We start from the raw sequence: 12,213 nt of genomic DNA on the forward strand, positions 1-12,213 counted from the left end.
CTCCTTGGCTTTAGCACAGACGAAGAAGAGTCAGCGCACAGGAGATGGGGAAAATGCAGAGTGGAGGACAGAGACCTGAGATAACAGAATCCCTCCCCTTAGGAAGGGCAATCAGCACCAACTCTTTTGCTAGGGGCCTGCAGCCAGACACCTGCTCCTCTACCTCCCTTGGCTTCTTTACTTTCCTCCCCAAACCTTTATTCCTCCTTCCAAAACCTGAAAGCGAGAATAGACGCCGGCCCCTTTAAGGGCTTGGCCCCGCCCTTTGCTTCCCTCCCTCCCTCCCTCGGCTCCGCCTCCCCTTGTTTCCCCGCCCCCTCCCCCCTCCGAGATTGGTGGCCGCGGAGCCGCGCGTGCGGACTGAGGCGCCAATGGTGGGTGGATTTCAAGAGCCGCGTGGGCGGGCGCAAGGCCTGCCAATCAACGAGACAAAGGTGCCGGGTTCCGGCCTTTCTGTCTGCGCAGCTCGGCGTCGCCCGCAGAGAGACGAAAGGATAGAGGTGCCCCCTGCTGAGCGGGGCTCCATTCGGGGGTCCTCTTCTGATGCACCTGGAGGGATCGAAGCGTACCTGGCCTGCACACCGGTGAAGAGGTGATTGCTGTTGTTATTGCTGCCTTTTCCGTTTCATGCTCTCCATCCCACAAAAAAGGAGCTCGGGGCAGAGTGTGCATGGTTATCTCCTTTGTACTCACAACAACCCTGCGAGGTAGGTAAATAAATTATAATTATCATTATTATTATTATTATTTACACGGGTCTGCATGCCAATGTGCCCTGGATATTTTTTTTTTTGGGGGGGTGCTGGTTGGGGTGCAATCGGATTGACTTTTGCTGCCCCCAGACTCACGTTTTGCAGAGAGGGGATTTCTCTCTCTCCTTTTTAAATGGCTGGGATCCTAAAGCAGAGGAACAGGAGGCGGCGTCCTCACCACTTTGCATTTCAAAGCTTTGTTTAGCAAAAGCTCAGCGGCAGAGCATCCGCTTTGCATGCGATCCATGGCATCTCAAGGTAGGGCTGGGAGAGATGCCTGCCTGGAATAAGACTTCAGAGACGCTGCCAGCCTGGTGCTGAGCTAATGGGCCAAAGATCTCGGTATAAGGCAGCTTCCTATTCTTCGTATTTCGGAGGGGCTGCAGTTCGGTGGCAGGAGGACACCTGCCTCGCATGCAGAAGGTCCCCGGAACCAAAGTTCCTGTGGTGCAATGGGTCGGTGAGTCTGGCTATTAATCAGAAAATCGGTGGTTCGAACCCACCCAGGGATGGCTGTGGCAGGATTCCTGCATTGCAGGGGGGTTGGACTAGATGAGCCTTGGGGCCCCTTCCAATTCTATGATTCTGTGATCTTGGGTAGCAGCGTGATCAGTTGGTATGGCTTTCAAGTGCATGCACACTTCTTCAGATACTTCTTCAGTGTATCTGAAGAAGTGTGCATGCGCACGAAAGCTTATACCAAAATAAAAAAAAACTTAGTTGGTCTCTAAGGTGCTGCTGGAAGGAATTTTTTTATTTTGTTTCAACTATGTCAGACCAACACAGCTACCTACCTGTAACTATGGCTTTAAAATTAGCCTTGCCCTTTGGGAATTTGTCTATCGGTGGCTACTAGCCACAATGGCTGTTTTACCTCCAATGCCAGGGGCAGTATGACTCTGAAGGCCAGTAATAATGATGATGATGATGATGATAATAATAATAAATAATTATTTATACCCTGTCCATCTGGCTGGGCTTTTCCAGCCACTCTGGGCGGCTCCCAACAGAATATTTAAAACACAATAAAACATTTAAAACTTTCCTAAACAGTGTTATCTCCAGACGTCTTTTAGAAGTTGTTGTGAATTGCAAGTGGGGAGAATACCGTTCTGGTCTGGTCCCACTTTAAGGCTTCCCATTGGGGCATTGGGCCTGATTGAGCATGATTCTCTTCAGGGAAAAAGCTCTTGCCCCTTCTATAAATATCCATGCGGCAATAATTGCACAGGGGCCATGACATCCCCACGACATTGACTGGGGATAAACTCCTCGGAAAAACTTATTTCCGCATGGCACTGCCCGACCATCGGCGGGGAACACCGCTCTAGCAGCTGCTGACACCATCTCAAGTCCCGTTGGGTTGTGCAGAGTGCGTTGCATTTCCTTGGACAGCCCTGATGTGCATTGAAACCCACTGCACACTCCTTTGGCTGTGAGTTCGGCTTTGCTTCCGGTTCCTTAACCAAAGCAACATGGTTGCAGGAGCAGGACCCTTGGAGGAGGCGGGGACGTGAATGCCAAAACGACAGGGATATGAATAAGCCCTGCGCAATTGTTCAGAATTGCTGTGCACTCATCCTAGCGACGAGAGGGAGCTGAAACGAATCATAGGAACGTAGGATAATAGGAAACTGGATTACACCCAGTTAGGCTAGTGGCTCACATGGCTCAGCCTTAGCTATTGTCCACATAGAAGGGCAGCAGCTCTCCAAGGCTTAAAAAGGGGGGGGAGCAGTGCAGTCCCAGTCATACCAGGACATGCCGGGGATTGAATACGGGGTCTTCTGCATTCAAAGCAGATGCTCTCACTGAGCTACATAGGCCCTTCCCTGTCTTTGTGCTCTGAGCCATCTCTGGGCTCATTCCTGCTCAGCTTCTGTTTAGCAGGAGGACTTACGCAGAGGTTTTCCTGAGGCTAAACTGTTAGTAAAGTATGGACGTATAAGCAGCCTATGCGGGTCAAAACAGTGCCTTTGCCATCCCTTTGAGAGCTGACATGAGCACCATCATCAGATGGAACAAGCTTGTTTTCTGCTGCTCCAGAAGGGAGGACCCGAAACAGTGGTATTCAAGTGACAAGAAAGGAGATCCTGACTAAGCATTAGGGAAAAAATTGCATTGCAGCGGGTTGGAATAGATGACACTCCCCTTTTTTGAAGATACAATTTATTAATTTTATCATAACAAAAACAACAACAATCAAAATCATACAGCTTAATTGACTTCCTTCCAACTCCCCCTCTTGGTTCCATTATTTTATAATACTGTAATAATAATAATAATAATAATAATAATAATAAATTTATACCCCACCCATCTGGCTGGGCTTCCCCTGCCACTCTGGGCGGCTTCCAACAGACATTAAAATACATCAAATAGCACAGATTAAAAACTTCCCTAAACAGGGCTGCCTTTAGGTATTTTCTAAATGTCAGGTAGTTGTTTTTCTTTTTGACATCCAATGGGAGGGCGTTCCACAGAGCGGGTGCCACTACCGAGAAGGCCCTCTGCCTGGTTCCCTATAGCTTTGCTTCTCGCAACAAGGGAACCGCCAGGAGGCCCTCAGAGCTGGACCTCAGTGTCGGGCAGGACTATGGGGGTGGAGACGCTCCTTCAGGTATACTGGATCGAGGCCGTTTTATACTTATTTATACACGTCCACAAAATCTTTTAACTATCCATTTTTGAAGCCTTTTTCATGTTCTTACAAGTGACCTTTAAAAGTTCAACTAATGTTAGAGCCGATACACAAAGCTTACTAATTATGCCTTGAAATTATGCCCCCAAAGAAAACAATGCCCTTTCTAGGGTTTTGAATTATCTGGTATGTCCAGCATAGTTCATTAGTGGGTGGTTTGGTTTTTTTTGCCAATCTCCTTCATCTTCTTTGGCGGTGGCCTCTTCCTTCTATAGGGCTGGGCTGGGCTTGGCCTGTCGTCCACTCTCAGATGTGAGAACAAAGTCTATTGCATGGTAATTCCATTAAGTCCTGTACCTTCCAAAATCATAGCTTCTAATTTTTTTTAAAACAAAAGTCATTTTCAACATTTTCTCCAGATCTTTATATATCACTTCCCAGGCTTTTTAAAAATAATTTTACATTGCCACCACACATGGTAGCCTTTCATACCTTTTACCTGCTTTTCCTGATTTCTGATTTCCATCACTGTCAAAGCTTCCCAAATCAATCCACACAAGGTATCGTTTTTAGGAATAGGTGACCATTGGGGTTCCTTCCCAGTTCTGCAATTCTATGATTTGTGCATTTACTTGCTTTATTTAACTCCTTATTTCTACCATTTGTGTCTTGCTCATGCATAAGAACCAACAGAGGCTGTTGCTGAGCTCAACAGGGGATAGCAGACCTGCCTGGTTTTCTAGCGATGAAGCCACCTGCTTTGGAAAGCCACTTGTCACCTGCAGGACACATGGACCACATTCTCCCCTCTACTGAATTCAGGGGACTTGTGTCTTTCCTTCTGGTTTCCAGCTGAAACGCCTGAGCCTGATTGGCTGACCCCTTGGTCATCCAGGAATCTGCCTCCTCCTTCCCCCCCCCTGCCCTTTTCTCCAGACAGTTTTTTCTGAGGCCTTGAAATAAAGGAGTTGATAGACAAGGTGGCTGCGGAAGAGGAGAGCTCAATGGGGGGAGAGGTGAGCAGGAAGAGGTATTCGGAATTCAATGCGGAGGCTGCGCATGTGTTGGATGAGGAGCAAAGGAGGTGGGGAAGTGGAGTTGATCCCACAGCGGAAAACTCAGCGCCTGCTCTTGATCAGAGGTACGTAGGTTTCTGTGTGCAATTATGCGTCTGATAGTTATGGATCTAGATCGGTCTTGGCCAAGCTGCTGCCTTCGAAGTGCACGCATGTGCTTTTTGCAGCAAGGTGATTTTACAAAATAAATCGTAATGGCTCATCCAGGGCTGTCTTTAGCATATGCACTGCCGGGGTGCAAACATCCGCCCAGCGCCCCAAATTTAGTTTAGCCCCCAAATTAACTTTTATTATGTTTATGTCGGACACCACGATTACACCTTATCTCTTGTTCACGAAAGAAGGGAGGAAAAAGAAACAAACTTTTTAATTTACTTTTTCATTTTCAATACACTTATACAGTACTTAATAATAATAATATAATAATTTATTATTTATACCCCGCCCATCTGGCCGGCTTCCCCCAGCCACTCTGGGCGGCTTCCAACAAAATATTAAAATACAGAAATCCATCAAATATTAAAAGCTTCCCTAAACAGGGCTGCCTTGAGATGCCTTCTAAGGGTCTGGTAGTTGTTGTTCTCTTTGACCGCTGGTGGGAGGGCGTTCCACAGGGTGGGCGCCACTACCGAGAAGGCCCTCTGCCTTGTTCGCTGTAACTTGGCTTCTCGTAGCGAGGGAACCGCCCAGAAGGCCCTCGGCGCTGGATCTCAGTGTCCGGGCAGAACGATGGAGGTGGAGACGCTCCTTCAGGTATACTGGACCGAGGCCGTTTAGGGCTTTAAAGGTCAGCACCAACACTTTGAATTGTGCTCGGAAACGTACTGGGAGCCAATGTAGATCTTTCAGGACCGGTGTTATGTGGTCTCGGCGGCTGCTCCCAGTCACCAGTCTAGCTGCTGCATTCTGGGTTAGTTGTAGTTTCCGGGTCACCTTCAAAGGTAGCCCCACATAGAGCGCATTGCAGTAGTCCAAGCGAGAGATAACTAGAGCATGCACCACACTGGCGTGACAGTCCACAGGCAGGGAGGGTGTCAGCCTGCGTACCAGATGGAGCTGATAAACAGCTGCCCTGGACACAGAATGGACCTGCGCCTCCATGGACAGCTGTGAGTCCAAAATGACTCCCAGTCTGCACACCTGGTCCTTCAAGGGCACAGTTACCCCATTCAGGACCAGGGAGTCCTCCGCACCTGCCCGCCTCCTGTCCCCCACGAACTTAAGCATACCACACCACCATACTTAAACTTATAAGTATTGTTTAGGCACCACTTAGGAGAAACATCAGTCGTGTCAAAGGTGCCGCTGACCCCGCTGCCTCCTAGCAGCTCAATACAATACGTAACATAATATTTTAATGTTAGAGTTAATTTTGCGTGCACGGCGCTGTTGAGCATGGCAAGCGCCGTCACTGAGTCTGACAAGCGCCGCCATTGTGAATGACAAGAGCCGCCGCTGGCACAGGATGTCTTTGGTAAATGAGTGCACACAGTCAAAAGTCCTTTAGTGAAACAGTAACTATACATTTCAGTAATACCTAGGTATATATGTATTTTGTTTTTCTAGCTTGATCAAAATTATTATTCATAACGGGTAGATAGTTAAGAGCAGGGGTCCCCAGACTTACCGTGCGGCGGGCCGGTGCCCGCCGCGCTGACCGTGCGGCGGGCCGGAGGGCAGGGGAGTGCGCGCGCAGCGGGCCGGAGGGCGGGGGAGTGCGCGCCCGTGCGCATGCGCACACGCACACGCACACGGGCGGGGGAAAAATCGCCGAAAATCGCTTGTGCGCATGCGTATGGGCCTCCCCCGACCTGGAAGTGCACCAGAAATGACCTCTTCCGGGTCGGGAGAGGCCCATACGCATGCGCACAAAGGATTTTCGGCAATTTTTTGCCGATTTTTTAGATCGTCGCTGCGCTGTGCGCCGTGAGAGCGGGCGGCGGCAGCGGGCGGCGGGGGTCGTCGCGGGCCGGATTGGAAGGCCGATTGGGCCGCATCCGGCCCGGGGGCCGTAGTTTGGGGACCCCTGGTTAAGAGCTTAGGTGGCTTCAGCGGCTGGTGCTCCCCAGAATTTGCTGCCCGGGTGCCCTGCACCCCTGGATAAACACAGCCCTGGGCTCATCCATGCTGCATATTTAAGCTAAGCGTTCCATAAGAAAATGCCAGCAGGTTTTTCCTCCTTGTTCTTTACCTAACGAGTTATGTTGCCAAACTTCTGTTGGCAGCCAGGAAGATGAACAGCAGCCACGGCGGAGAGGAACCAGCCTGGGGAATGGAGACGGCCTCTTGCAGCAGAATGGGTAGGCTCAAGTGCAATGAAGTGCTGTGTTTTGTTCATTTTAGTAAAGGCAAACGCTCCGATGGAACTCCCTCCCACAGGAGGCATGGATGGCCAATTCATTATGAATCATTTCCCAATACAGTGTTACCTCGACTTCCGAAGGCCTTGACTTCCGAAGGTTTCGACTTCCGAAGTCCGCTAACCTGGAAGTATTTTCGCAGCGTGCATGCGCAAAATGGGCGCTTCGACTTCCAAAGGTTTAGACTTCCGAAGAGCGTCGTCGTAAGTCGAGGTACCACTGTACTCTTTTACCCCTTTAAATGAAAAAAAAATGTTTAAAAGTCCTCCCCCCTCAAAAGAAAACAGACCTTTCTGTTGGGGATAATCCAGGTGAAAATTCCCAGGTGTCAATACAGGTTATTTATGTATGCTACTACAGCGGCCCGTGTTTTGTTAGCCCCCAAATGGAAAATGAGCGAGGTCCCAATCGAAGAAGAGTGGCAACTTAACTTGACAGAATATGGGCAGCTTGCACAATGCACACTTAATCCATAGATTAAGAGAACAAGAAGAATATAACATTTAAAGATTGGAAAACGTTTATTGAATATATGGGAAATACAGTTGAAAACGCTGGCAGCATTAAGATAAATTCAACCGTGTAAACAAGTTTTGATGGATGCAATAAAGGAATACTGAATGGTAAAGTTTTGGTAAAATATGCAGGGATTTATAAGATGTAAAATGAACCATGGAAAGAGAAGAAGGGAAGTCATTGATATCTTAAGGAAGTTTAAATGAGTATTTTAAATTGTAAAACAGAAACTTTAATAATATATATAAAGGAGGCAGCGATGGCCACCAACTTGGATGGCTTTAAACGAGGCAAATTCATAGAGGAGGAGAGGGCTACCAGTGTATCCAGTTGGAAGCAATCCAGTCTGAATACCAGTTGCTTGAGGTCACAGGAGGGGAGAGTGGCTCTTTTGCTTGAATCCTGCTTGCAGGTTTCCTATGGACATCTGTTTGACCACTGTGAGAACAGGATGCCATTGTTCTGATCCGGGAAGGCAATGCTTACGTTCTTTTGTTAGGACGGGTCATTTATTACAGTTTTATGCAAACTAATTTGCAGTCCTCAGGCACATTGTCGGAACATTTATATTTTACAAATATCTATAGCCACATAGAATTTTTGCCACAAAAGATAGATATATATACACCACAACTATTTGGTGTGTGTGTGTGTGTGGAGGGATTAAGAAAAGTTTCCTGGCAACCCGCATATCAATTCCAAAAGTTAATAAACGACTCTTGCATTCTTTCCAAGTTTTTCCTTCTCCTCCCATCTCTAATTCTCATCAGGTTTCTAAAGTTCCATTAGGTCCACCACAGTCCAAAGCTTACATGGGTTTCCAGTTTTCATTGAGGCAAGTCATCCTGCTACTATTTGTACAAATCTGTTTATTATTGCTTGGCACCTTCACGATGGTTCCATAATTATCCATGATAAGCATATCACTGTGCCAAAAGGATGCCTGAAATGTCGGCAGGTCTCAGCAAGGCTTCAGTTCCAGCCAGTCAAAGCCCAGAAAGGAGAGAGGTGGGAGGGCGGTTGTCAATCCAGTTGGATCAGAATCAGATGCCGGGGCCAAAACTGGCAGGAAAGGAGGTTGTGGAGAAAGCGCATAGCCACCAGGGCTACTAGCCATTGATATTTGTCTCCCCCATGAATTTCCAGTCTTCTTTTAAAGCCATCTATGTTAGTGGCCCTTCCTTCCTTCCTTCCTTCCTTCCTTCCTTCCTTCCTTCCTTCCTTCCTTCCTTCCTTCCTTCCTTCCTTCCTTCCTTCCTTCCTTCCTTCCTTCCTGGAAGGACAGATCGTGAAGCTGAGGCTCCAATACTTTGGCCACCTCATGAGAAGAGAAGACTCCCTGGGAAAAGACCCTGATGTTGGGAAAGATGGAGGGCACAAGGAGAAGGGGACGACAGAGGACAAGATGGTTGGACAGTGTTCTCGAAGCTACGAACATGAGTTTGACCAAACTGCGGGAGGCAGTGCAAGACAGGAGTGCCTGGCGTGCTCTGGTCCATGGGGTCACGAAGAGTCGGACACGACTAAACGACTAAACAACAACAACATGTTAGTGGCCATCACTGCTTCCTGTGGAAGCAAGTTCCATAATCCATAATAATAATAATAATAATAATAATAATAATAATAATAATAATATAAATACCCCGCCCATCTGGCTGGGTTTCCCCAGCCACTCTAGGCGGCTTCCAACAAAATATTAAAATACAATGGTCTGTTAAATATTAAAAGCTTCCCTAAACATACTGTGTTTCTCCAAAAATAAGACACTGTCTTATATTTATTTTTCCTCAACCCCCCCCCCAAAACCCACGGTGGCTTATTTTCAGGGGATGTCTTATTACTTTTTTTTTATTACATGTCCAGCCTAGCCTCTTCCTTGGCACCTTCCAGAACTGCGCCTATCACTATGTCTTATTTTTGGGGTATGGCTTATATTGCGCAAACGCTTAGAAATCCTGCTACGGCTTATTTTATGGGTATGTCTTATTTTCGGAGAAACAGGGTAGTTTGGCCAATACTTTGGCCAGCTCATGAGAAGAGAAGACTCCCTGGAAAAGACCCTGATGTTGTGAAAGATGGAGGGCACAAGGAGAAGGGGACGACAGAGGACGAGATGGTTGGACAGTGTTCTCGAAGCTTCGAACATGAGTTTGACCAAACTGCGGGAGGCAGTGGAAGACAGGAGTGCCTGGCGTGCTATGGTCCATGGGGTCACAAAGAGGCGGACACGACTAAACAACAACAACAAACATAATTTGACTATGTGCTGTATGAAGAAGTGCTATCAAATTATGGAAAAGTTTTTCCTATTCAGGCTGGGGAAAGGTTAGACTGGTGACTGGGAGTGGCCACTGAGATCACATAACACCGGTCCTGAAAGGCCTACATTGGCTATCAGTCCGTTTCTGAGCACAATTCAGAGTGTTGGTGCTGACCTTTAAAGCCCTAAATGGCCTCAGCCCAGTATCCCTGAAGGAGTGTCTCCATCCCCATCGTTCAGCCCGGACACTGAGGTCCAGCACCGAGGGCCTTCTGGCGGTTCCCTCCCTGTGAGAAGTGAGGTTACAGGGAGCCAGGCAGAGGGCCTTCTCGGTGGTGGCACCCACCCTGTGGAACGCCCTCCCATCAGGTGTCAAGGAAATAACTATCTGACTTTTAGAAGACATCTGAAGGCAGCCCTGTTTAGGGAAGTTTTTAATGCTTGATCTTGTATCGTGTTTTTAATTTTCTGTTGGGAGCTGGCCAGAGTGGATGGAGTATTATACTCCAGATGGATGGAGTATAAATAATAAATTATTATTACCATATAGTGACTTTGTGAAAGCTTGGGCAGTATGTGATTGTTTCTCGGAGATGACATAAGGCGGTTGTGAAACTAAATGGGTGAAAAAGAGGTAGGACCACAGTGGAAATGATACAAAGGAGTGTGGAGATTTAGCTCTTTGGGGCTCTCAGAGTGGTTCTCTTGTGACTATTGGAACCCCTTCAGGTTTTAATTTTAGTGATGGGGAAGTTTAACTCGGGTAAATAAGGTAAGGGACCCCTGGACGGTTAAGTCCAGTCCAAGGCGACTCTGGGGTTGCGGCGCTCATCTTGCTTTCAGGCTGAGGGAGCCGTCGTTTGTCCACAGAGAGTTTTCTGGGTCATGTGTCCAGCAGGACTAAACCGCAACTGGCGCACGGAGGACCGTGACGAGCGCCAGAGCGCACGGAAAAGCCGTTTACCTTCCTGCCACAGCGGTACCTATTTATCTACTTGCACTGGCATGCTTTCAGACTTCTAGGTTGGCAGGAGCTGGGACAAAACAACAGGGACTCAGCCTATCGCGGGGATTCAAACCGCCAACCTTCCGATCAGCAAGCCCGAGGGGTTTAGACCACAGCGCCACCCGCGTCCCCTGATGTTTAACTTACTGAATGTGGCATGATGCTTTCTGGTTTTCTGTTTCTAATCCCATCAGCACATGGACAAATCCTGCTCGAGGCGACTCCTCCAACATGAACGACCCTGCTAACATCAGTGTGGACGAACCCGTACAAAAATTAGCCGGGAGAAAGGAGGGCCAAAGGGATCTTCCATTGGATGGCTTCAATGAAGTTTTGATAGGTAAATCCTAAAAAAATGGGGATGGGCAACAGTCCCAGAGCAGAAACTTTGAAAGGATGTGCTTGAGGCAGGTGAGCAGGAGGGATTAAGGCAGGCATCCCCAAACTGCGGCCCTCCAGATGTTTTGGCCTTCAACTCCCATGATCCCTAGCTAACAGGACCAGTGGTTGGGGAAGATGGGAATTGTAGTCCAAAACATCTGGAGGGCCGAAGTTTGGGGATGCCTGGATTAAGGTCACAGAAATTGGATGCTATTCAAAGTTATCTCCACAGGTATACTGTGGTTTCCAGTAACTGGTATTCACAGGGATACCCTGAATTCAGAACCCTTGCTCCCCTTACAGAACTAAGTTTCCAGGTAGTAAACTCATTTAAGGCGGTACTCACACATGCCCTGACTAAGCTCTTAAGTTCTACTGAGATCATAGGGACTTCTCTTTGAGTTGATCAGCTTAGTAAGACCATGGTACTATTTTGCAGGTGAAATTCAGCGGTATTATAATCATGAGAATAGTTTCTATCGGCAACCAATTTTCTATATCTGAATTAAGGAGTATACGGGAAGTCATTTGTGTTTTGTATTTGGTTTTGCAATGATCGTATTAAGTGTCTGCTTGGTGTGGGTGCAAAGGCTGTAATTTTTCTTTCTTTCTTTGTTTGTTTCTCTTTTTGTTTTTGTAATAATTTAGTAATAATAATAATAAAAAGGGGGGGGGAAGACCACTGGTACTATTTTGCAGGTGGAATTCAGCGGTATATATTGGCGAATTCAGATTGGGGAATTAAAGTGACTTTGTTGTTCTTGCACAGCAAACTTGGCACCCCAAAGCGTTAAAAAAAAGAGAGAAAAGAAATCAGACTTTTTTGTGGTAAGGACTTTTGAGATGGGGAAATGCAATGGGAAGTGTGGCATAACTGATGCCTTTCATGACATCGGTTGGAATGAATGCTCAGTAAACTGAACATAGTCTCCACAAACTTTGTGTAGGCAAATTAAGACGGAACACTCAATAAACCTGCCAACTAGAAGCAACCACAGTCCATAATGTAGATGTGCCTTGGGAACTAATTCAGAGCCTGGGGATGTGCGTGGTATCTGAGTCATGCTATTTTGTACATGCGAAAGCTGGCAAAATCACATGCAAAGGCACCACATGGCAGAATACACCTGCAGAGTCTTGTACTGTAGTCACTTTTCTCCCCCCGCCCCATCGCCTCTCTTCCTGGCCCTGAGGCCCTGTTGCCTCTCTGGAGAACGG

General features: G+C 47.4%; 1 protein-coding gene across 1 annotated transcript in view; it reads left to right on the forward strand.

Moving 5' to 3' along the window:
- The first annotated feature begins 444 nt into the window (after positions 1 to 444).
- The window catches only part of CALU (calumenin), a 52,389-nt gene continuing 40,620 nt past the window's right edge, over positions 445 to 12,213 (forward strand). The window contains exons 1-4 of the mRNA XM_035127176.2: positions 445 to 707; positions 4,078 to 4,534; positions 6,695 to 6,769; positions 10,809 to 10,954. Of these exons, the coding sequence (XP_034983067.1) occupies positions 4,398 to 4,534; positions 6,695 to 6,769; positions 10,809 to 10,954 (358 nt within the window). The 5' untranslated portion in view covers positions 445 to 707; positions 4,078 to 4,397. The remainder of the gene's footprint in view (positions 708 to 4,077; positions 4,535 to 6,694; positions 6,770 to 10,808; positions 10,955 to 12,213) is intronic.

The sequence above is a fragment of the Zootoca vivipara genome, chromosome 10, assembly GCF_963506605.1.
Source record: "Zootoca vivipara chromosome 10, rZooViv1.1, whole genome shotgun sequence".
NCBI classification, from domain to species: Eukaryota; Metazoa; Chordata; class Lepidosauria; order Squamata; family Lacertidae; genus Zootoca; species Zootoca vivipara.